The sequence below is a fragment of the Rhinolophus hipposideros genome (genome assembly GCF_964194185.1).
Source record: "Rhinolophus hipposideros genome assembly, chromosome: 14".
Lineage (NCBI taxonomy): Eukaryota > Metazoa > Chordata > Mammalia > Chiroptera > Rhinolophidae > Rhinolophus > Rhinolophus hipposideros.
In genome coordinates this window covers 62,426,729-62,453,823 of record NC_138060.1, presented here as the reverse complement: position 1 = coordinate 62,453,823, position 27,095 = coordinate 62,426,729, and the positions used below count along the sequence as shown (strand labels likewise).

Here is a 27,095-nt window from a genome sequence, read left to right as displayed (position 1 = left end):
GATGTGACTTATATCTAGTGCATAGAGGTAATATATGCTGCTAAGCGACTTACAATGCACAAGACATCCTCCACAACAAAGAGTTACCTCTCTCAAAATGTCAACAATGCTAGGATGAAACGCCCTGGCTATGAAGAATTAAAATTTGAAGATACTGTCTTCTTATAAACATTTACCTTAAAAACTAACAAAATGAATGATTCTACTGGCAAAACTTATGGCTAGTACTCTGAACAATTTTCTTTTTAAAAATAATACATAATAATAATTTTGATATTTTTCAATATAACAAACAGGAGAATATTTTAAATATTAAGCTACAGAAAATATGTAAGAAAAGCAGATACTATTTATTATATGAAAGTATAACCAGGAAATTTTTGCAAATGTATTATTGGAGAAGAATGCTCCTAAGTGTATTATATCTGCTAATTAAAGTATTTTTTGTTTGATCAGATTAATATTAATTAACAGAACACATAGAATCTAGTTCATAAAACTAGTATTCTGCACTTATGTCTTGTTTAAATTCATAACTTAAGAAGAACATCATGATCAGCAAAAAGGTACCTAACTGAATATTTGAAAGTTTTTTTTATTTGTACTTTACAAATTCATCTAACACATGGCTCCATATTACTAAGCCTAAGAATAAGTCAATTTACTTTTGTCAACTATGTGAAGGAAAAAAATGTTAAATGTCCTAAATAGGCTTTTTCAAAATAAGCTTTGCAACTATGATCATACATGCATTTTTCTGTCCTTAAAAAAAAAAAAAATAAAATTCTAATATTGCTGAGACAGAGCAGAGACTAATACAATTCTGTAAAGGAAAAAATGAGTGTGGCTATTGTAAAAGATTTAAAGATGGGCAAGAATTCTTTTTATATCAAACAAACATACTAGGCATCTCCCTACATTTAAAAAGGCAATACAATTTTTCAATACCTTTACATTTGGCTTCTTTGTTGAAACTCCTCTGTACCAACCTAAAACAAAGCATACAAAGGATATTAAAATCATATTGTTAAAAAATCATACTGTCATTTTCTATAACACATGTAACTATTGTTAGGGAAAAAAATAATTAAAGTAAAACTTTCTAATAAAGGCACATTAACTGTGCCTTCACTGATAGTTTACTCCAAATGGAACTGTTTTAAAATAAATACAACATTCCCAATTTCATCAAAAAGCACACAGCCCTTTCACCTAAATAAGACACAGAAATTAGAAAAGAATAACTCCATGAAAATTCCCAGATAAAACTATTAGGGGCAGATGGGCACGACAGCCCAGACTTTCGGTTTCCTGGTCTCATTCAATCTCCCAGGCACTAAACAACACTATTCTCATTTCTTGGCTTTCCAGCAGCTAAACTTGACATCCGTGTTTCATTTGTTTTTTTCTTAGCATTTATAGACAGCAATATTGACGACAGTTTCAATTACACAATAAAAACAATTTTAAGAGCAAGGAAAATTCACTGCCAACTTTTCTCAATTCCAATTTATTATTTTCAGAGTTTTGCTATAATTTCTCTGTTTGGGTTTAAGAGAAAACAGCTCCAATGAGCAGGAAGAAAAACCAAGAGTTGTATTTAAAAGAGGAAGATGAAGAAGAGAACAAAAGGGAAGATTGTTGATAATAGCTAACGTTAATTAAGAGGTCATTACTTTTAATTCCATGTATTGGAATTAGAAGGTTGTTGCATGTATTAACCTTTAAATCTCACAACAAAGCTATGAGGGAAAAAAAAATTTTTTTCTCCCCTGAAGTCATAATAAACAATTAGAGAAGAAAATCCTTGCTTCTGTTTAGCACAACAACTGAGATTGTAAATTTGAGTAACTCAATTTACACCTTGACAGTCTCAATACCTTCATTCATTAAAAAGAAAAAAGTGATAACCTTACCGTTGTGACGCTTTGCAGTATGTTAAAAAAATAGAACAGAGAATGATAGCAGATATGGCAAAGTAAGGAGCTCCAAAAAGCTTCTCCTCAGTAAAAGCATTAAGAACATTGCTGGTAGGAATTCAAAATGGTACAGCCATCTTGAAAGACGGTTTGGCAATTTCTTGTAATCCCTCTCCTGCGTATCTACCCCAAAAATCTGAAAACACTCATCCGTAAGATATACGTATCCCTAAGTTCACTGCAGCATTAGTCATGGTGGCCAAGAAATGGAAATAACCCAAGTGTCCTTTGATAGATGACTGGATAAAGAAGATTGGTACATACATACAATGGAATATTACTCGGCCATAATAAAAGATGAAATACTGCCATTTTGCAACAACATGGATAGATCTTGAGATTATCGTATTAAGCAAAATAAATCAGACAGAAAAAGTTGAGAACCATATGACTTCACTCATGTGAGATATAAAACTGAAAGCAACAAGCGAACAAGACAAACAAAAACTCACAGACAACAGTTAAGTGCTTACCAGAGTGGAAATGGGAAGGTAGGATGGTAGACGAGGAGGTCAAATATATGATGATGGAAGAATTGACTTTGGGTGGTGAGCACACAATGCAACATACATGATGTATTACAGAATTGTACACTTGAAACCTATATAATTTTACAAACCAATGTCATCCCAATAAATTTATTTTAAAAATTAAAATTAAAAAATAATTTTCAAAACAAAACTAAATGTACGCTTACTATACAATCCATTAGTCTCACTCCTTGGTACTTATTCAAATTAGTTTAAAATTTATGTCCACCAAAAAAGCCTGCCAATGGATGTTTATAGCAGCTTTCTTCATAATCGCCAAAACTTGGAAGCAACCAAGATGTCCTTCAGTAGGTGATGGATAAACAATGGTACATCCAGACACTGGAATATTATTCAGTGATAAAACTAAATGAGCTATCAAGTCACAAAAGGACATAGAGGAAACTTAAATGCATATTACTAAATGAAAGAAGCCAATCTGATATGGCCACATACTGTATGATTCCAATGATATGACATTATGGAAAAGACAAAAGCATGGAGACTGTAAAAACATTAGTGGTTGCCAAGGGTTAGGATAGAGGGATGGAGGGATGAAAAGGTAGAGAGGATTTTCAGGGCAGAATATAAAAACTGTTCTATATGATACTATAATAATAAATACATGTCATTATACATTTATCCAAACCAACAGAATGTACAACACAATAGTGAACCCTGATTTAAGCTATGGACTTTGGGTAATAGTGATGTGTCCTTGTAGATTCACTGATTGTAACAAATATACCCATTCCGGTGCAGATGTTGATAGTGGGGGAAGCTGTACATATGTGGGGGCAAGGGGTCTATGGAAACTCAGTGCTTTCTGCTCAATTTTGTTATAAACGTAAATATTATAAACCTAAAACTGATCTAAAAAATAAAATCTATTTTTTTAAAAAATGCATTTACTATATGACCCAGAAACCCCATCCCTAGGTATTTACTCAAGAGAAAAAAAAATCCACACGAAAATGTTTGTAGCAATTTTATTCATAATCTTTAAAAGTAAAGCAATTCAAATGTCCATCAACTGCTGCATGGATAAATAAAATGTGGTTTAAACCTGTATGATGAAATACTACTCAGAAAGAACTACAGATACATAAGACATGAATGAAGTTCAAATGTGTTATGCTAAGTGAAAAAAGCCAGACACAAAAGGCTATATAATGTATGATTCCATTTACATGACATTGGGGGAGCGGAATAAAACTACAGGGATAGAAAATAGATCAGTGGTTGCCAGGGCAAGGAGAAGAGGGCTGGGAAGGAAGGTTGGCTATACAAGAAGCATGATGTTACATTAGGGAGTGATGAAAATGTTCTGTATCTTGCCTATGGTGATGGCTACGAGATTATGCGTTTGTCAAAATGCACACAAGTCATAGTACTGTACTCCAAAATGGGGTGACTCAATATCCTGGCTACCGTGCGCGCGCACCCACACACACACACACACACACACACACATTTTACATCTACCACATTGGTTATAATTTTTATTTTAAATTCTAACAATAGCAGGTGTCAGCAAGAGAATATAAAGCAATCAGATACTTTTAATGAGGGTGATAATAAATGGTTCCCACTTTCAAAAATGATGCAGTGTTATCTGCATAATGTATGACACTGAAATTCTGCTTCCATATATTATCCCTTATACAGCAGCATTGAATTGAGGATATTACTGCACTCTAAAGTTTGAAAATCTGTGGGATGGTCTGAGTTGCCAAAGACATTAAAAATATTTTTTCAAAAGGCAAAGATTCATAGAAGAAATCATAGGCATGAATCTTCATGGCCTCGGGTACATGTGCAAGCAACAATAGAAAAAAATAGATTTAACTTCATCAAAATTGAAAACTTTTGTGCTTCTAAGGGCACTAAGAAAATGAAAAAATGACATATAGAATGGGAGAAAATATTTGCAAATTATATATCCAATAGAAGACCAGTATCCAAAATATATAAAGGACTTGTACAATTAAATAAAAACATAAATAATCCAATTTTTTAATAGGCAAAGGATTTAAATAAACATTTCTCCAAAGAACATATACAAATAGCCAATAAGGACATGAAAAGAAGTTGAACATTAGTTACTAAAGAAATGCAAATCAAAACCACAGCAAGATATCATTTTCTTCCCAATGAAATGGCTATAACAAAAAAGGACAGTACCAAGTGTTGACAAAGATACGGAGATGTTGGAAGACTCATGCATTACTGACTTTGAAAAACAATTTGCTAGTTCCTCAAAATGTTAAAAAATAGACCCACCTGACCCAAGAACTCCCCTCCTAAGTGTACAGCCAAAACATTTTAAAACAGGTATTCAAACAACTATTTGCGCACAAATGTTTACAGCAGCACTATACACAATAGCTAAAAGGTGGAAACAACCCAAATGACTGTCAACTAATGAATGGATAAAGAAAATGTGGTATATGCATATAATGGACTACTACTCAACCATAAAAAGGAATCAAGATTTAACACAGGCTTCAACATGGATGTAACTTGAAAACACTGTGTGCTAAGGAAAAGAAGCAGACACAAACTGTATAATTACATGTATATAAAATGTCCAAAATAGGCAACTCCATAGACACAGAAAGTAGGTTAGTGGTTGCCAGGAGCTGGGAGTAGGGAGATATGGGGAGTGTTTGCTACTGAGTATGGGATTTACTTCTCAGGTGAAAATGTTCTAAAATTAGATTAAACAGTGGTGATGGTTGCCCAACCCTATACTATAAAAAACAGTTGCACATTTTTAAAAAGTGAGTTTTATAGCATGTGAATTATATCTCAATAAAGCTGTGATAAAGGGGAAAAGGCAGGGTAGCACTGGGTCTGAAAAGGTTGAGAATGACGTATTTGAGGCCTTTGAGAACTTGCTGTACACGTGCACTAGGTGACACTTACAGGACTGCTTTGCTGCCTTTAGTAGAGTACATACAGCATCCAAGTGCTGGTCACACACCAGTGCTTTCCCAGTTCAGAAATGCTTGAAGCTCTCTTGTTAAATCTCACTTTAGATCGGACCGCGGTGCCACTCACATTACATCTGAATCTCTCTGGCACTACTCAAAGAGAAACTACTGAGGATCTAAGTAATCCAAATTCTTCAGCATACCTGACAGACATTTTGATGCAAATGACTGTCACTTATTTTCATATGTTTTTATAAAATGACAATGAGAGAATTAGAATAAAAACACAAGATTAAGCCCTACCTCAAGATTTTAGATAAATACTTGATCAGATAACATATGTTTACAAAGGTCAGTAATTTCTCAAATAAGAACTCACAGTATTGCTTATCAAAAAACTGTTTCCTTATGAATGAAACATATATATTTGACTGAAATATAAACTCTTGCTTCTTACTGGGAGATGGGGGAAGAGAGGAGAGGAAGACTGAGACCAGTTTTGTTGAATACTAAGTAGCTTAAAAAACAACATATTTACAATAACCAAGACTTGGAAACAACCGAAATGACCATCAGTACACGACTGGATTAAGAAACAGCTATAAAGAAGAATGACACTTACCATTTGCAACGATATGGATGGACCTATGAGAGAACATTATGCTAAGTGAAACAAGTCAGTCAGAGAAAGACAAATACCAGGTGATCTCACTTACATGCAGAATCTAAAGAACCAAATACATGTGCAAAGTAAACAGAAATAGTCTCAGAGATATAGAGGAAAAACTGTTGCTAGAAAGGAGGAGGGAGGGGATGAGAGAAGGAGAGGGGATTAGACAGCATAAATTGGTGACTACAATATTGCCACAGGAATATGAAAGTTTGGGGAATATAATCAATAATGTTGTAAAGATTTTGTAGGGTGTTAGATGGGCACAGGTCTTATTAGAGAGCCCACCTCATGGACGGTGTAGATACCTGACCACTGCAGTGTACACCTGAAGCTGAAGCTGAATAATATTGTACGTCAACTATAATTTAATATATATAGTCACGGGATGTGGAGTACAGCACAGGGAATAGAGTCAGCGGACTCGTAACAGATATATACAACGTCAGAGAGGCAACAGATTGGGGGGCGGGGGTTATCACTTTGTGAGGGGTGAAATGTCTAACTAGTGCCTTGTTTTGTACACCTGAAATTAATAAAAACTAATAACAACAGTAAGTCTACTAACAATATTAAGGAAAAAAAAGGTCAGGCTGATCCATTTTGTTTTTAAAATCTCAGGCTGAATGCCAGTTACTCCTGCTTTTCCAAAAGTCTCCAAAACTGCATTATTATTAATATTGATATTATTTTAAATAATCTAGTCTAGAACTTGTCTGAGACTGAAGCCAAACCCAGCCAGTGGTATTTGAGCAAGCTGTTTTCTTCTCTCTCCAGGCATCTAAAAGACTCTTATTTAGCTCTTTTCTTCCAAGCCTTCTGTCATTGCCCTAGAAGGGCTCAAAGAGCACCATTGAGACCATTCCTCTGTTCTGCAAACCCTCCAGGAACTGAGATATAATTTCTTTGCACCTGGAGTCTTTCCACTCAACAAGAGCAGCAAAATCCTAGAAAATCTCCCTTTATCTTGGCACTAGTGTAGGAAAAACTCAAGGGAACTCCAGACATTTTTTAAGTGCTACAGAAAATTTCTCCAACCTCTCTCAAATTCTTTACAAGTATAAACTTCCAAATACCATTGAAAATACTTATTTTTAAAATAAAATCTGAAAATAAAGAAAAAATTTTAAAAACCACAACATATCATCTCCATGAGATGCCACCGTTGTGAGTCCTGAGAATGGACTCAGGACTCAATGAGTTTCAGCCACCATCTCTCAAGATTAAAATTCTGCTACAAATTTGGCCAAATGTGACCATTTCATGGGACTCAGAGTTGAAAAGAGTGAAGAAAGGATAAGAAGAAAGAAGATACAAAAGAAGAAAAACTCGCTTTTTTACATCTTTTACATATAGAACAAAAAGTTCGTAACTTCCCAGATAAAGAATCATAAAAACAAATCAAATATTTCCAAAATCACTAAGAATCAACAGAAAAAGATGTTTTTAGTGAGCTGGTAAAATGAAGCATCTTCTACATGTCTGTTTTCCTATTACAAATGGTATATATACAAAATGGAATACTACTCTGCCATAGAAAAGATGAAATACTGCCATTTGCGACAATATGGATGGATCTTGAGATTAGTATGCTAAGCAAAGTAAGTCAGAAAAAGTCGAGAACCATATGACTTCACTTCACATATGTGGGATATAAAACTGAAGGAACAGTTTTAAAATATATATATAAAACAAAGGAACAGACAAACAAACAAGGAAACAAAAATTCATAGACACAGACAACACTTTAGTGGTTACCAGAGGGTAAGGGAGAGGGATGGTAGAAGAGGGTAAAGGGGCTCAGATATATGGTGATGGAAGGAGAACTGACTCTGGGTGGTGAACACACAATGCGATATATAGATGATACATTATTGAATAGTACACTTGAAACCTACGTAGCTTTGTTAACCACTGTCACCCCATTAAATTTTAATTAAAAAACAGAAAAAAGAACCCTGGACAATCTATCTTTGCAAATATGATTCTCTCTTTTTATTCTCATCACTTATCTTTCATTTTACAAGATTTCACAGTTCTGGCACACAAAGTGAAACCCCTTTAATTGTCAGGTGCCTGAATGCTCATCAATTTCATTGCTATCATAGCCTTTAATTGAAAAGTATTACCAGTCTTTCACATCTGATGATTCACGATCTGATGGTTTGATCATTGTTAGGAACTTAAGTCAGATGTATTTTTATACATTCTAACATTTTCAGATATAAATTTCTGTGGATCGCTTCTCGGCCTTTTGGCTAAGATCAAGTATAAATTTCTGTGGAAAATTGAATGAGGAAAGGAAGGCATTATTACAACTCTCAAGTTTATGATGTACTACAAAGACTGCTCCCTTCAGGGAATCAATTATCACGCACAGGCAGACCTCAGAGATACTGCAGGTTTGGTTCCAGACCACCACAATAAAGCAAATATTACAATAAAGCTAGTCACATAAATTTTTTGGTTTCCTACTGCATATAAGTTATGTTTAAACTATACTGAAGCCTAGTAAGTGCGCAATAGCATTATATAAAAAAACAAAACAATGTACATACCTTAATTAAAAAATACTACACTAACCATCATCTGAGCCTTCACAGACTTATCATCTTTTTGCTGGTGAAGGGTCTTGTCCCACTAACATCAAAGACACCACCGGTCACTGATCAACATAGCTGGTATAATAATAATGAAAAAGTTTGACATATTTCGAGAATTACCAAATGTGACACAGAGACAAAAAGTGAGCAAATGCTGTTGGAAAAATGGTGCCGACAGACGTGCTTAATGCAGGTTGCCACAAACCTTCAATATGTAGAAAATGCAACATCTACAAAGCACAAGAAAGCAAAGCACAATAAAAGGAGGTATGGCTGTATACCTTTGACTTAAGTCATAACATCATGAATGGATTCCAAGAAACACTAAACAAATGCAGCCTCCAGAAACCCCAATTTGTCCTTTCTCCATAACTTGCTGCAACTCTCTACCTTCTAAGCTAGGGGCATGTTATTTACAGAACTATTGTGGGAAACATAATCTTCCACTTTTCCCACACATCTGGTGGAAACTTCAGAATGCAAAATTACTGAGTAAAGTTGGGGTGTTGACATCAAATTCCAAAAGCAAAGTATAACTCTGAGCCTGAGTTAATTTAAAACTGTCTAATGGCATCCCACCTCAAAGTAAAGCCCCAAGTCCTTATTACAACTTCTGCTGATCATCTCCCACCTCTCTCAGCTCCTCTCCAACCAACTGGTCTGCTACAGCCACACGATCACCCTGAAATTCCTTCAACTCACTAAACAAGCTCCTATATCTCAGGGCCTTTATATTTTTTGCACATGTGCCTGCACTGCACTTCTCCCAGAGAGCTATAGGAAGGCTTCTTCACGTCCAGAAGGCTTCTTCACGTCCAGAAGGCTTCTTCACGTCCATCTGTTCTAAGCCCAAACGTTATCTTCTCAGAAAAGCCTTGCATAATTATCCTACATAAATACACAGAAGTCAGAAGCCCCCCCACCCCACCCCAATGCATGCAGTCGCTCTGTCTCCTTCCACCTGTTTTATCCTTCCTTATTATTCTCCATAAGAATAGGGACTTTGTTTTATTCTTGTATAGCTGAGCCCCAGTAGCTAAAAAAGTAGCCTGACCTGCACTAGGCACTCAGATATTTGGTGACTGAAAGAATGAATGAATCTGTAATATATGGGGCGATAATACCTACTTGGCAAGTTCGTTGATAAATTTAGAATTGATATATATAAAGTGCCCTGTACAACGTCTGACACAGTGTAGTAACTCAAATCCTGGAGAGAGCCGGTAACAGGAACAAGACACACTAAAACTCTACGTGTGCTAAATACTGTGACACTGGGCTTATGAAATAAAATAAGTACAGTCTGAAATTTCTTAATATAAATGGTGTTCATTCTAACAAACATTAGGGAACCAAAAGTACATACTCCTAAACAGCTCTATTAAATCATTTTTTGAAAAAGTAGGGATATAAATAAAAAATACTCTTACCCACTTAACAAAGGTTCAAATTAGTGCGCAAATTAATATCCATGTCTTCCTTTCTCACCAGCAAAATCCTGATACAATCTAACAGATTTACTACTTCAACAGTAAGTAAAAGCACTGAATCAAAAGCGAAATGAAGAGCCTCCAAACTCATGGAAAATGAGTAATTCTTCCAACATTAAACAGGAATGACTTTTTTCACCACATAATCCGTCCATAAATAGTGTACACTGATAGAGCCTAAACTATTCGGATGACAAATATAACTTTAGCCACAATTCTTTTATTTTTAAAAAGCCACCACTGAATCTCTCATGCTTAAAACCGGAGCACTGTTTCAACTGACTTTTACTTGTAATTCATCTTCAAACAAAATACTATCTAGAGCTATCCATCTACTGATGGTCTTTCTACTCACGACTTAAAGTAAGACTTCTAACAAAACCAACCACCTGTAGAAAGCAAATTAGGATTAGGAGAACTAAAATAACCCAAAACGTCCCTTTTGATTCATTGTTCCAAAACATAGGATGGCCTAAGAAAATAGCTTATTTTCTTACTCTGTATAGTTTATTACTGGGTGTATAGCTATTCATGAAAAGCCAAAGTAGGTTTCCTCTAAGCTAGGAATTCTTTAGAATTAAAAATTAAAAAGAATTAAAAATTCTTTATAACATCAAATTCATCAACACAAGAAATACGTAAGTCACTACTGAAAAATATTTCTATGCTGAAAAAGTCAGGAAAAGAAACAGTACCAACTATACATGATAAAATGCAGGCTATAATTCCATTTTTTAAAAAAAATCAACAAAAATCATGATCTCACTTTAAAAAAACAATGTATTTGTAGAAGGCCCACAAGATAAGATGGAAAATGGCAAAATAGAAAAGTAGAAAAATAATGGTAAAACCAAAGGCTCTACGATATTAACTGGACTCTGAAAAATTAGGTTTGATTTTAGTGACCTGGTGAAAGCACGTGGTGTAATTGTGATATTATAGTACAGATGTCTAATAAAACTGTTTGCTTATGGAACTGTATTCCTCTGACCTTACCTCATTTTATATAGAAACGGTCCCATGCTATGTAAACTGCTTTCACCCAGACATTATTATCTTACTGGAGATCACTGAAAAAGTGACACACTTGCATTTCATCAACTTAAATATTATTGATTACATTTACTAAAAATGGTAATCTCACCTAAATTTTAAAAACCATATACTAGTCAAGTTAGAAAATTCAACGATGTATATCCAAAAAGTCAGCACGAAAAATATTATAAACCTAGACACTAAATGACACTTTATAATGTGATTAAAAATAAGGTAATAAATGAAACTATATTTCTAATTGAGATATAATATTGAATCCTATATTATACTGAAATCACTAGGAATTTTAGAGTTTAAGAGTTATGTAAAGTGTATTCTACTTAACCAATTAGTCCACAAAGGAGATGAAAACAATACAGCAAGTAGATTTTTAAATAAAATATAACCACATTAGACTGAAGAGCAAAAAGCAAATGGGAGATTTTAGAAATTCACTATACTTTCAAAGACAGTAAAACTCAGAGAAACATTATATAGTGCTTAAAGGTAAATAATGTACACAAAAATAAAAGAAACTGAAAATACTATATAATTGTCATAGAAATAGGAAAGTAGCACTGTGTATGTGTACTTACCATCCACTAATTGCTCGGCAAATACTGTGTGAATGAAATGAGGTATACGGGTTTATTTTACATTTGCAAACTTAACTCTGGATTATACCTTCCTTGCTTGGTTATGCCACACTTTGTGCATAAAAAAAAGTCACTTCAAACCTGATTCTTTTTTTTAAGGAAACTTTTAAAAAATTTAATCCCATTAGATTAGAAAAGCAATCAATAAGAAGGAAAATAAAATTAAAAATAAAAAAGCTTTCGGAGAAAATATTCTGGGTCTTGTGTGTAAATACATACATTAAAAATTAAGTCATCTGAAAGCTATCCCTACTTAAACATATAGACAAAAAACAGTGATCACCTATGCCATGCTCTGTGCTAGGTGTTTTCACATATATATCAAACACTGTAGAATTCCACTTTGTTAAATAGCATTATTATTTAGATTGTGAAATGTAAGTCATGCAATGTAAGTGAGACTATACTATCAAAAAGAGACAACAGTACCACTACAATTGCTACTGACAGAGAAGCTGCAAAACAGTGTCAGCAGTGTTAACTGAAAAGAATGAAGCCTCTATAGAGATCAGGCCATGTGACAGTCAATAGTCAACAGTTCTTTACAAAGATTCTGGGTGCAAACCAATCAAGCCAGATTAAAAACACCAAATACAGTCCAACAAAAAGTATCTTCCAACAAGCGGTTTCAAATATTTTATTTCCAAGGTGTTACATACTCTTTCTTTCCTGACAGAAGGAAAAAATGCAACTTTATTTACCCCACCCCTAACCCTGGGATAATAGCTGAATAGGAAGAAGAGACAGGTAAATGACAAGGACAATTTCACTTCCATTCTATATAATGATTAAAAACAGTTTAAGAATCATGGTTCATTATGAAGGGCAGACTTGCATGTTAATCAGTTTTAGAGATTATTTAAGCAACCAATAGTAAAATCAAAAGCCAAAAACAAAATCTACAATCTTCTAAAAGTACTAATTTTTTTTCCTTTGGTACATCAATAAAAATATGCACAGCCCAATTCTTTATTCTTCTTCAAATTACATAACTAATTTGCAAGAAAGAAAGTGCCAACCATTTGTATATATACAAAAAAAATTTACATGGACTTAGAGATTTATAGAACATCCCACCCAAAAACAGAATACACATTCTTTTCAAGTGCAAATAGAACATTTTTCCAAGATAGACAAGTTAAGCCACAATACAAACCTCAATAAATTCAAGATGGAAATCATATCAAGCATCTTCTCCAATCACAGTGGTATGAAACTAGAAATCAATTACAAAAGAAAATTGGAAACACACACACACGCACACACACACACACACACACAGAGGCTAAACAACATGTTACTAAACAATCAGTGGGATAATAAACAAATCAAAAAGAAAATCAAAAAGTATCTTGAAGAAAATGAAAACAATGATCCAAAATCTATGGGACACAGGAAAAGCAGTTCTAAGAGGGAAATTCATGGTAACACATGCCTACCTCAAGAAAAAAGAAAAATCTCAAACAATCTAACTTTATACCTGAAGGAACTAGAAAAAGAACAAAGCCCAAAGTGAATAGAAGTAAAGAAATAATGAAGATCAGAGCAAAAATTAATGAAATTAAAACACAATAGAAAAGATCAACGAAATTAAGAGTTGGTTCTTTGCAAAGATAAACAAAACAGATAAACCTTTAGCCAGACTCATCAAGAAAATAAGAGGGCTCAAATAAATAAAACCAGAAATGAAAGAGCAGTGACAACAGACACCACAGAAACACAAAGAATCTTAAGAGAATACAATGAACAATTTTATGCCAACAACTTGAACAATCTAGAAGAAATGCGTATATTCCCGGAAACATACACTATTTCAAGACTGATTCAGGAAGAAACAGAACATCTGAACAGACTGATTACTAGTAATGAAATTGAATCAGCAATCAAAATACTCTATACAAACAGAAGTCCAGGACCAGATGCCTTCACAAGTAACTTCTACCAAATGTTCAAAGAAGAATTAATATCTATCCTCAAACTATTCCAAAAAAATTGAAGAGGAGAGGAGGGAAAGCTTCCAAACTCATTCTATGGGGCCTGCATTACCCTGATACCAAAACCAGACAAAGACACTGCAAACAAAAGAAAAGAAGGAAGGAAGGGAGGAAGGAAAGAAGGAAGGAAAAATTACAGGCCAATATTCTTGATGAACATAGATGCAAAAATCCTCAACACAATATTAGCAAACCTAATTCAGCATTACCTTAAAGAGATCATACACCATTATCTCGTGGGATTTATTCCAGGGATGCAAGGATGGTTCAATATTCGCAAATTAATCAACACAATCCATCACGTTAATAAACTGAAGAATAAAAATCATGCGATCATCTAAGTAGATGCATAAAAAGCACTGGATAAAATTCAGCATCCCTTTATGGTAAAAACTCTCAACAAAGCGGATATAGAGGGAGCACACTTCAACATAATAAAAGCCATATATGACAAACTCACAGCTAACATCATAACAACAGGACAAAAACTAAAAGCTTTTTCTCTAAGATCAAGAACAAGACAAGGATGTCCACTCTACCACTTTTATTCAACACAGTATTGGAAGTCCTAGCCACGGCAATCAGACAAAAATAAATAAATAAAAGGCATCCAAATTAAGTAAGAAGTAAAATTGTCACTATTTGGAGGTGACATGACTCTATTTATAGAAAACCCTAGAGATTCCACCAAAAAGTATTAGAACTAATACATGAATTCAATAAAGTGGCAGAATATAATATTAACATTCAGAAAAGATGATGAATGTTTCCAAACATTCAATTGGAAAGAATTGGAAAGAAAAATTAAGAAAACAATTCCACTACAACAGACTATATTACTCAGTCATAAAAAAGAATGAAATCTTGTCATCTGCAACAACATGAATGGACCTAGAGGGTATCATGTTAAGTGAAATTAGACAAAAACAAATACCATACGATTTCATTTACATGGGGAATCTAAAAAAACAAACAAAACACAAACTCATCGATACAGAGAACATTTTGATGGCTGCCAGATGAGAGGGGATGGAGAAATGGATGAAAAAGGGCAAGGGATTAAGAAGCACAAATTGGTAGTTACAAAACAGTCATGGGATGTAAAGTACAGCACAGGGAATATAGTTCAGAATATTGTAATAACTGTATGGTGTCAGATAGGTACTAGATTTATCACTTTGTAAGTTACATAAATGTCTAATCATTGTGTTGTACACCTAAACTCATACAATATTGTACATCAAGTGGAATTGAAAAATATTTTTTAAATAAAAAAATACAACAAATAAATAAATAAAATGAAAAATAAAAGGAAGAACAAGGGGTGGGCCCAGTGGCTCAGGCGGTTAGAGCTCTGTGCTCCTAACTCGAAAACTGCCGGTTCGATTCCCACATGGGCCAGTGGGCTCTCAACCAAAAGGTTGCCAGTTCAATTCCTCAACTACCACAGGGATGGTGGGCAGCACCCCCTGCAACTAAAATTGAAAACGGCACCTTGAGCTCAGCTGCCACTGAGCTGCTGCTGAACTCCCGGATGGCTCAGTTGGTTGGAGTGCGTCCTGTCAACCACAAGGTTGCTGGTTTGACTCCAGCAAAGGATGGTGGGCTGCGTCCCCTGCAACTAGCAAAGGCAACTGGACCTGGAGCTGAGCTGCGCCCTCCACAACTAACACTGAAAGGACAACAACTTGAAGCTGAACGGCACCCTCCACAACTAAGACTGAAAGGACAACTTGACTTGGAAAAAAAAAAAGTCCTGGAAGTACACACTGTTCCCCAATGAAGTCCTGTTCCCCTTCTCCAACAAAATTTTTTAAAAAAAGTAAAGGGTAAAATATAAAATAAAAAAAAGCAAAGGAAGGACAAGATTTTAGACTTGAAACAAACAAAAAAGAAAATATTGTAGATGTGCTGCATTTTTTATTAATTTGTTTCTAGGCATTTTATGTTTGTGATACTATATAAATAGTATTGTTTCCTTAGTTAATTTACTAATTCTTTGTTGAAACACAAAGAAAAATAATGTATATTTAGAGTACTGATATTGTAGCCATCAAACTTGCTAAATTCCCTAGTTTATTCTCATAGTTTTTGTATAGATTCTATTGAATGTTCTAAATTCACAATTATATCATCTATAAATGATAGTTTCAATTTTATCTTTTTATTTCTTATATATTTTATTTTTCTTACCTTACTGCACTAACTAGTATTGCCAGTACAATGTTCAAAAGATACGGTGATAAAGATATCCCTGTCTCATTTTTAGATTACAGTGAAAAATCTTTTGATGTTTCATAATTTAATATGATACTTGCTGTAGGCTTTTTAGTAGATGTCCTTTATCAGATTAAGAAAATTCCCTTCAATTATTATTTTGCTAAGAGTAAAAACTGCTTTAAATTAGCACTAACTTTTTATCATGAAGGATAAAAATTTTCTTTTTAAGAAAATTTTCAATAAGTGCTGCACTGGAGCTCCCTTTCTGGAAAAGGGCATTCCCAAACTTATAAGGATCCTGGGTCATGGTAGGCTGAATTTATTCCCATATCCAGCTTAATAGTAGCCAACTGGATCAGAGCTCCACTGCCATAGGCACTGTCTCCATTGCCACAAAGCAACATTTCCACTCTATTATATAATTTGAGATGGCTTCCAGTCATGCTGAACTACTAGTCCAGGCTGCTCAAGTTATTTCCTGTGGTATCAATGTTGTTTTTGTCAATGCTGTGATTTTGTGTGATTTCTCCTAACTTTACTTCCCCATGTATCTTGATTTGAGTGCATGATTTAAGAATGTGATATTTTTCAATGATGTATAAATGTTATTGCAGAAAACAATAATATTCAAGCCAAACTTCATGAGTATATTTACTGCCTTGTTTTAATTATAACTGATCATGTTCAGCCAATCAGACAGAAACATACAAATGAACTGATTACAATTCAATTCTATTCAAATGCAGCTAAGCATAGATGGAAGATCATCTATTTGATTACAGGAAATAAAAAGTAATCATCTGACATAGTATGTAAAAAGCACGTTCTGACAGCCAACAAGTTATTTAATTGTTGCTATGAGAGCCAAAATATCTCATACCTTTATGATGAACACATCAGGAAGGATTTTATAACAGTATTATAATGTGGTTAATTACGGCTTCAAAACGATTGCTTATAATGTTACTATATAAAATAGTATTTTATACAATACTATCTGAAACAAATACATATATTACTACCCCAAATGATCACTATTTGTGTACTTTATAAGTCCATACTTACCTTCACATTTTTCCAGAATCTGGACCGTTTCTCCTATTTCTAAGACCAACCCTTGAGGGACAGATCCTCGAAAACTGCATATCACTAGAAAATCAAGGATAAATAGATCAATTAGCATTTTAAAATACTGAGACAGGGTCAGTGTCCCTGAAATTAAACACTACATTTTCTTAAATATATACTCTCCCTTCTTCACTGATTCGTCTCTCAAATTTGTAAACCCTTTTCAACGTAGTTAATATTTTCAAAGGTAACATTAAGTAGTTCAAAACACTGAAGTACATCTTAACAAAATTATTATCCTTGAGTGGTGTGTGCATGCTTGACATAGGAAAGAAATTTTCTCTGGGAGAAAATGATATTCAACTTCAAAATGATATTCTATTGTTCATATAAATACAAGGTCTAGCATGAAATCAGAGATTATAATGAAAAAACTTTAAAAATGTGGCCCATACTCAACAGAGTACTGAAAGTCAAAATAGCCAGAACCTCAGATGACCCAAATGTTGATACTAGCATAGGAGAATTTTAAGTGACTAATATCAATATATTAATTAACAAAAGACGAACAAAATAAATGAGAAATGAAAGACTTTAATACAGAAATTAAATCTCTAAGTTAAAAATGGAAATTTATAACTGAAAATTAAAATATTACAAATTTCATATTCATTGGATGGACTTAACAAGAACTGAAGGAAGTATGAGTGAACTCAAAGACAGAACAATAGAAGTTATCCAAACAAAAATACTAAAACAAAAAAGAAATGAAAAAATATATATAACAAACACGTGGGCTGATACCATCTCCAACCAATGTATAATTGGCGTCCCAGAAGAGAGGAGAGAGAGAACAAAGCAGAAGAAATATTAGAAGAGATAATGGCTAATAATTTCCCAAAGATGATAAAAAGATGCCTATATTAGAAAAATTAAAACCTCAAACCAATTAGCTAAGATCCCATGTTAAGAAGCTAGAAAAGAAGCAGTTTAAATCCAAAGAATGTAAATGGAAGAAAATAAAAAAAGAGCTAAAATCAATGAAAGGTTAAAAAAGATCAAACAACAGAGGAGAAAAACAATAAAATCAAAATCTGGTTCTTTGAAAAGATTTCTAAAATTGATAAACCCCTAGCCCCAAAAAATAAAATAAATAAAATAAAGCCCTTCTACAAAAAGACTTTCATAGCAGCTTTATTCACAATAGCCCAGAACGAAAAACAACCCAACTGTTCATCAAGAGAATATGCAATAGCACTTAGCAATAAAAAAAATAAAGATCCTGATACAGCAAACACATTGGTGAATACCACAACTCTGAGCAAAAGAGTTAGATGCAAAAGTGTGCATACTACATAATTCCAGTTACAGAAAGAACTAGAAGAGGCTAAATTAATATAAGGTAAATAAAATCAGAACACCAGTTGCCTCCAGAGGAACAGGGATTGATTTGGGTTAAGCACAAAAAGAACATTCTGGAAAAACAAATATTGTTGGGGAGTGGGTTGGTTACGCAAGTGTATACTTTAGTCAAAACTGTACAATTAAGACTTCTGCAATTCAGTACATGTGAAACGTACATCAAAATGGATCAAAGACTACATATTTCGGATATTAGCCCCTTATCGAAAGCACTATTTGCAAATATCTTCTCCCATTCAGTTGGTTGCCTCTTTGTCTTGTTGATGGTTTCTTTTGCTGTGCAGAAGCTTTTTAGTTTGATATAGTCCTGTTCATTTATTTTGACTTTTACTTCCCTTGCCTTTGAGGTCAAATTCATAAAATCCTCTCTAAACCCAAGGTCCATAAGTTCAGTATCTATGCTTTCTTCTACGCAATTTGTTGCTTCAGGTCATATATTTAGGTCTTTGATCCATTTTCAGTTAATTCTGGTATATGGTGACAGACAGCAGTCTAGTTTCATTCTTTTGCACGTGGCTTTCCAATTTTCCCAACACCATCTATTGAAGAGGCTTTCTTTTCTCCATTGTATGCTTTTGGATGCTTTGTCAAAAGTTATCTACATACATATGTATATACATATGTGTGTGTGTGTGTGTGTGTGTGTGTGTGTGTGTGTATATATATACACATATGGGTTTATTTCCGGGTTCTCAGTTCTATTCTATTGGTCTGTGTCTGTTTTTCTGTCAATATCGTACTGTTTTGATTACTGTCACTTTGAAGTATAAATTGAAGTCAGGGAGTGTAATACCTCCACCTTGTTCTTTTTTCTCAGGATTGCTTTGCCTATTCATGGTCTTTTGTGAGTCTATACAAATCTAATGATTTTTCATTCTATTTCTTTAAAAGGTGCCATTGGGATTTTGATGGGGATTGCATTAAGTCTGTATACTGCTTTGAGTAATGTGGCCATTTTAACTATGTTGATTCTTCCAATCTATGAACGTTTCTTTGTGTCTTCTCCAATTTCTTTTAATAATATCTTGTAGTTTTCAATGGATAGGTCCTTCACATCCTTTGTTAAGTTTATTCCTAGGTATTTTATTCTTTTTGTTGCAATTCCAAGGAATTTTTTTTTCTGAAATTTGTTAGTATACAGGAATGCAATGGATTTTTGTACATTGGTTTTGTATTCTGCAACTTTACTGTATTTGTTTATAGTTCCTAAAAGTTTAGGGGGGGAGAGTCTTAGGATGTTTGATATAAAGAATCATGTTATCTGCAAAAAATGACAATTTGACTTCTTCATTCCCCATTAACGTGCCTTGTATTTTTCTCTTACCTGACTGCTCTGGCTAGGATTTCCAATACTACGTTGAAATAACAGTGGTGAGAGGGGGCATCCTTGTCTTGTTCCTGATCTTAGAGGAAATGCTTTTTCACATTTCTCACCATTAAGTATGATATTAGCTGAGGGTCTGTCATATATGGCCTTTATTATGTTGAGGTATTTTCCTTCTATATCTATTCTATTAAGCATTTTAATCATAGATGGATATTGTATCTTGTCAAATGCTTTTTCTACATCTACTGATATGATATGATTTTTATTCATTTTGTTTATGTGGTGTATCACACTGATCTACTTGCATATGTTGAACCATCCTTGTGCCCCTGGAATGAACCCCACTTGATCGTGATGTATGATCTTTTTAAAATATTGTTGTATTCGACTTGCTAGTATTTTGTTTAGGATTTTTGTGTCTGTATTCATCAGAGATGCTGGTCTGTAGTTTTCTTTTTGTGTGTTGTCCTTATCAGGTTTTGGTATCAAGGTAATGTTGGCCTCATAAAATCAGTTAGGAAGTACTGTCTCTTATTCAATTTTTGGAAGAGTTTGAAAAAGACAGAAATTAATCTTCTCTGAATGTTTGGTAGAATTCACTAGTGAAGCCACGTGGTCCTGGGCTTTTGCATTTGGGAGGTTTCTGATGATTGTTTCAATTTCTTTACTCTTGATCAGTCTACTTAGGTTTTACAGTTCTTTGTGATTCAGTCTAGGAAGGTTCTATATGTTTCTAAGAACTTGTCTATTTCTTCTAGATTATTGAATTTAGTGACATATATTTTGAATTGCATCAATAAACTGTGTACAAATTTGTTTTGTTTCTTGTTGTGTAAGTACCTCTAGATTATGTCCTAAATTTTGCTTCTTGGCCCATAAAGTTTAAAGCATTTACTATCTAATCCTTTAGAGAGAGTATTTGTCAACTCCCAGTCTAAAGCAAAAATAGTACCAATGTATTGAGTATTTGTAGTGTTTTGAAAAGTAAAATGTTTGACAAAAGTAGTACCCAGTATGGGAGGGAAGAATTGATAGTACTGTAGGTCATTACACTACCTGGGAAGTAGTTTAATATTTGTTCACTGATTGCCTCGACTTTATGATCACTGAGTAGTTTTCACCTCTTCATTAGTATATTTTAAAACTACATACACTTTTCTTACAAAGAATTCACAAAGCTTCCAATGAATTATCATTTTTCCATTTGACAACTTCCCTCGAAGCAGGAAAGAATTAAAAACAAAAATAATTCTTACGGATACTGGGGTTTATTTCAAACCATCAAACTATAACAATGAACATGTATCCTCTTTACTGCTATTGTACATATTATTAATTGCTATTTCATCACAACAATTTCAAAATGGAAGTACTATGAATTTCAATTAACATTTATTTATATAAACTGTAATGCCTATGTGTTCATTGTACTAAAACTGCTTATAAACAGTCAACTCTTTTTAAGCCCTGGCAATAATCATATTATAGGTCCACATAAAAGGACACATGAAAAAAATCATCTCAAGGACTTTTCCCCCCCTTAAAAAAAGTTTTCAATGAAACAAGTGTATCACATTATCACCTTAGTCCTGCTTTAGAATCCCACAAAAATATTATCAGTCTCTTACATGTTTTATGTTTTTTCTTACTTCTAGCTTAAAAGATAAATCAAAATAGTCTGCATTAGAAGCATTATTTCACTGCTATTTGAATTAATCCTAAAATTATTACATTAAATGAGAAACCATCCCAACACAAAAACATACCAATATTTTTGTGTTATGCCAAAAATAGGAAAAAGAAACAAAATGTGGCTCAAACAAAAATAATTTCTTTGGCTTTGATTTCTTAAGAGTAGATTTGTCTTCTTAATTAAGTTTTGTTAGGGCACATAATGAAATTAATTTGCATTCCTTGAGAGCTGGATGAGAGAGTGACACACTTTAGGAGTAAATAGATAGCAAATCGAGCTTAAGGCACACAAAACACGGCTATGAATAATGCCAAAGTAATCCACACCTCTTTCTCAACTGATAATTAACTATTATTTTAGCACTACCTCATTCATGCAAAGCAAGTGAAGCTCTGAAAAATAAAAGGTAGATTTTATATTCCTTAAGGGCTAATAGGAAACTGGGCAAAGGCCAGTATGCATAATGAATTGAGAAAAGAGATGGAAATAAGAAACTTAACTATGGAGCTAGGCTCCAAATAAAATACTGTCAGTTATATGCCACCTCAGTACATTGCGAATGATTAAAATTTGCCGAAGACTTTTATCAGATGTCTTACTAGAAAGTAAACATACCAATTTATTTGTAATTTGCTTCTACAGACTTCTCATTTTTTAAGAATCATTACTAGGCGATAAGCAGTTCTGATAGGATTTTTCTGAGCCATACTTAATCCATAGAGGTAGTCAAAAATGATGTTCACTGGCAGGATTGAAAAAAATCGGTATAAAAACAAGTTTTGGAAAGGGATATTAACCATATAGATTGATTCATAAAAATATATTTCCTGAAAAAAATGGTGGCGTGAGGTGAACCTCTTTAAAGCTCCCCTGGAATTTACAACTAATCTAACAACAATAACTCCACAAAGGACTCCCTGCACAGCAGAGAGGCAAGACGAAGAGACCCACTACTGAATTCACCTAAAGGCGGATGAACCACGGCAGCGGGGTAGGAGGAGGGAAGGGAGAAGTGCAGAGACGGAGCCGCACAGGCGCAGGACGCAGACCTAGCTCAGTGCTCTGAGCTTGCTGCATCCCGGAACTACCGCAGCTGCGGGAGAGGGAAGAACTCGGACTGCTAAGGCTTTGCTTATGGCCCACAGGACTGAGGGGGCAGCATATTACACGGCTGAACCCAACGCTCACGGCAGAGACCTCGGAGAAAAGACTGAGGGACGAAGGCTGAAAATGTTGGTTTAAGCCCTCACTGCCCAGCAGAGAACAGAAGCCTTAGGCACGGAGACTAGCCACTCCCTCCCTACCCTCCCAGAGCTCGCCCCGCCCCCACCTGCCCGGTGCTAGAAGCAGAACAGTAGCAGTGTCAGATCAAAAGGACAGAATATTTGCTGTTCTGACAACTGTGGACCGCAGACACAGATTCGCAGCCCAACTAGTTCCGGCAAAGGGGACGGAGCTGTGGAAGCGGAACAGCTGTGGTGGTGGTCGCCGCCATTGCTCTGGGCCACCTCTCACAACTCACCCCGCCCCTGGCCCCACCTATCTGGGCGGATCCCTGCAGGAGTAAACAGAACTGCTGAAACATAGGGGCTCTGAATCTGGTGCAGAAAGAGCTTTGGAATTTCAAAAGCTCTCTGCATACCGACCAGGACACTGCGCCCTGTGACCCAGGCGAACTATTAACAGAGGAGAAGCCCGTCTCCCAGGGAATCTCCCCATTGTGTGAGAAGCTGGAATAGTGCAGAGAAAATTTAGCACTACCTTGTGAGAGAAAAAAAAACAGGCTGCAGTCGGAGAGAAAATAAAACATTCTACGAACAAGTATTGGAAAACAAAAGAAAGATCTCTTCCTATCAACCTGTTGCAGAAGCCACTCCTATAGATGTCCAGGAAGAGAAATAATAAATCAGTAATTGCCATGAATAACCAAGGCAACAAGACAGCTCAGAAAGAAAGTGAAAAGTCTCCAGAAAAGGAACTTCAAGATACGGAAATATGTGACTTAAATGACAGAAAATTCAAGATTGCAGTTCTGAAAAAATTCAATGAGATGCAAGAAAACACAGAAAGGCAGTTTAATGAACTCAGAAACACAATCAAATAACAACATGAGCATTTTACGAAAGAGATTGAAATTTTAAGAAAGAACCAAATAGAATTTCTGGAGATTAACAACTCAATAGAAGAAATTAAGAATGAAATAACCAGCTTAGGTAGTAGAGTTGACCAGATGAAGGAAAGAATCAGTGACATCAAAGATAGAAAACTGGAAATTACACAGATGGAAGAAGAAAGAGACTTGAGACTTAAAAGAAATGAAAGAACTCTACGAGAACTTTCTGACTCCATCAAAAAGAGCAATATAAGAATAATGGGCATACCAGAAGGAGAAGGAGAAGAGAGAAAGGAACAGAGAATATATGTCCAAACTTGTGGACAGAACTGGATCCTCGAATCCAAGAAGCAAATACAACACCTAACTACCTCAATCCCAACAGGCTTTCTCCAAGGCACATTGTATTGAAGCTGTCTAAGATCAATGACATCCTCAAGGCAGCCAGGGAAAAGAAGACGGTAACCTACAAAGGAAAGCCCATTAGATTATCATCAGATTTTTCAGCAGAACCTCTACAAGCCAGAAAGGAGTGGAAACAAATATTCAAACTATTAAAAGAGAGAAATTATGAGCCAAAAATAACATATCCAGCAAAGATATCCTTTAGATATGAAGGAGGAATAAAGACCTTTCCAGACATACAGAAGCTGAGGGAATTTTCTAATACACGATCTGCATTACAAGAAATACTAAAGGAGGCTATTCGACCACCATCAAAAGGAACAATTTGTGGCAACATAAAAAGGGGGAGAATAAAGGCCTGAACCGGAATATGGGAATGGAGAAAGTAAGCGTGCTGAAGAAAATGGAATACTCTAAGTATCAAACTTTCTTTTACATAAACTTAGGGGTAACCACTCAAAAAAATCCAAAACTGAAATATATACTGTAATAAAAGAAACAGAGGGAAACATCATAGAATACCACCACACAGAAATAATAGACAAAAAGGCAAAGACTCAATGGAGACACAGCCTTACCAGAAAACTAAAGATAGAATCACAGGAAATCCTCACGTATCAATAATCACCCTAAATGTAAATGGACTGAACTCACCAATAAAAAGGCACAGAGTAGCAGACTGGATCAAAAAACTAAACCCAACAATATGCTGTCTCCAAGAGACACATCTCAGCTACATGGACAAGCATAAACTCAAAGTGAAAGGGTGGAAATTGACACTCCAAGCAAATGGTACCCAGAGAAAATCAGGTGTAGCCATAATGGTATCAGATGAAACAGACTTCAGAGTGAAAAAGAAAACAAGAGACAAAGCTGGACATTTCATAATGGTAAAGAGGACTATACAACAAGAAGACATAATAGTCATCAATATGTATGTCCCCAATCAGGGCACACCGAAATATACCAAGCAACTACTAACAGAACTAAAGGGAGAAATTGACCAAAATACAATTATACTAGGGGACTTAAATACATCATTGACAGCTATGGATAGATCATCCAAACAGAAAATAAATAACGAAATAGCAGCCCTAAATGATTAGATGAAATGGACATAAGTGACATATATAGAGCACTTTATCCTAAAACATCAGACTATACATTCATTTCGAGTGTACATGGAACATTCTCAAGGATAGACCATATATTGGGACATAAAATCAGCCTCAGCAAATTTAAGAAGACTGAAATCATACCTAGCATATTCTCTGATCACAATGCTTTGAAATTGGATATCAAATGCAAACAAAAGCAGGAAAAAAGCACAAATACATGGAGATTAAACAGCATACTTTTACAGAACGACTGGGTCAAAGAAGAAATTAGAGGAGAGATCAAAAGATACATAGAAACAAATGACAATGAAAATACATCCTACCAAAATGTTTGGGATGCAGCGAAAGCAATTTTAAGAGGGAAATTTGTATCATCACAGGCCTATCTCAAGAAACAAGAAAAATCCCAAATAAATAACCTCATGTTACACTTTAAAGAACTAGAAAAAGAAGAACAAGTGAAACTCAAAGTCAGAAAAAAAGGAAATAACAAAAATCAGAGCAGAACTAAATGAAATAGAGAACAAAAAGACAATAGAAAAAATATTTTAAAATGCCATTGGGATTTTGATGGGGATTGCATTAAATCTGTATATTGCTTTGAGTAATATGGCCATTTTAACTATGTTGATTCTTCCAATCCATGAGCACGGAATGTCAATTCCATTTACAACAGCATCAAAAATAATAAAATACCTGGGCACAAATTCAACCAGAGAGGCACAAGACTTGTACAAGGAAAACAAGAAACCACTTCTGAGAAAAATTAAAGCTCTAAATAAGCAGAAATACATCCCATGTTCATGGACTGATAAAATTAACATTGTTAAGATGACAATACTATCCAAAGCAACCTACAGATTCGATGTAATCCCTATCAAAATCCCAAAGGCATTTTTTGGCAGAAATAGAAAAACCCATCCTAAAACTCAAGAGACCCCAAACAGCCAAAACCATCTTGAACATGAACAAAGTTAGACAGCTCACACTTTCTAGTTTCAAAACGTACTACAAAATTACAGTAATCAAAACAATGAGGTACTAGGATAAGGAGAGACATATAGATCAATGGAATATAATTAAGAATCAGAAATTAATCCTGACATATAAAGTCAACAGATTATAAAAAGTGTACCAAGATAAACAAAATGTCACCCACTCTCACACACACACACGCACAAAACAAACACTATTCAACCATAAAAAGTAACAAAATTCTGATACATGATACAACATGAATGAACACAAAAGGACAACTATCGCATGATTCCACTTACATAACCTATCTAAACTGGGAGTGGGGGGAATGAGGAGTTATTGTCTAATGGGTTCAGAGTTTTAGTTTGGGATAATGAAAAACTCTGGAAATAGATAACATTGTGAATGTTCTCAGAACATTGTGAATGTACTCAGAAGTGATTAAATGGTAATAAATTTTGTATTCAATCAAAACATGGCTTAAACAAATTAATTATTCCAAAATTTCAACAACTGAAAAAGCACAACAGTAAGAAAACGGCATAATTTTTAAATAGGCAAAAGGATTTGAATATTCACTCTAAAGAAGGAAAACAGCACATAAAAGGGTGCTCAATATGGATAGTCACTAGGTAAATGACAATTAAAGACACAGTGACATACCACTACACACCTACAGACGGCAAGAATTAAAGACTGACCTTACAAATGTTGGCAAGGATGTAGAAAAACGGAATTCTCACATACTGCTGGTGGGAATGTAAAATGGTACTATCATTTTGGAAGAAAGTTTGGCTTGTTTAGAAAAAATAGTTAAGCTCACATTTACCGCATAACCAAGACATTCCACTCTTAGTT

General features: G+C 34.6%; 1 protein-coding gene across 4 annotated transcripts in view; it reads right to left on the bottom strand.

Annotated features, from left to right (window-relative positions):
- Positions 1-27,095, bottom strand: part of DOCK3 (dedicator of cytokinesis 3) — a 297,859-nt gene that overhangs the window by 243,757 nt on the left and 27,007 nt on the right. For all 4 annotated transcript variants that reach the window (XM_081071637.1, XM_081071636.1, XM_081071634.1 and 1 more), the window contains exons 2-3: positions 17,179-17,262; positions 949-989 (exon numbers count right to left, since the gene is read on the bottom strand). In XM_081071637.1, the coding sequence (XP_080927763.1) occupies positions 949-989; positions 17,179-17,262 (125 nt within the window). The remainder of the gene's footprint in view (positions 1-948; positions 990-17,178; positions 17,263-27,095) is intronic.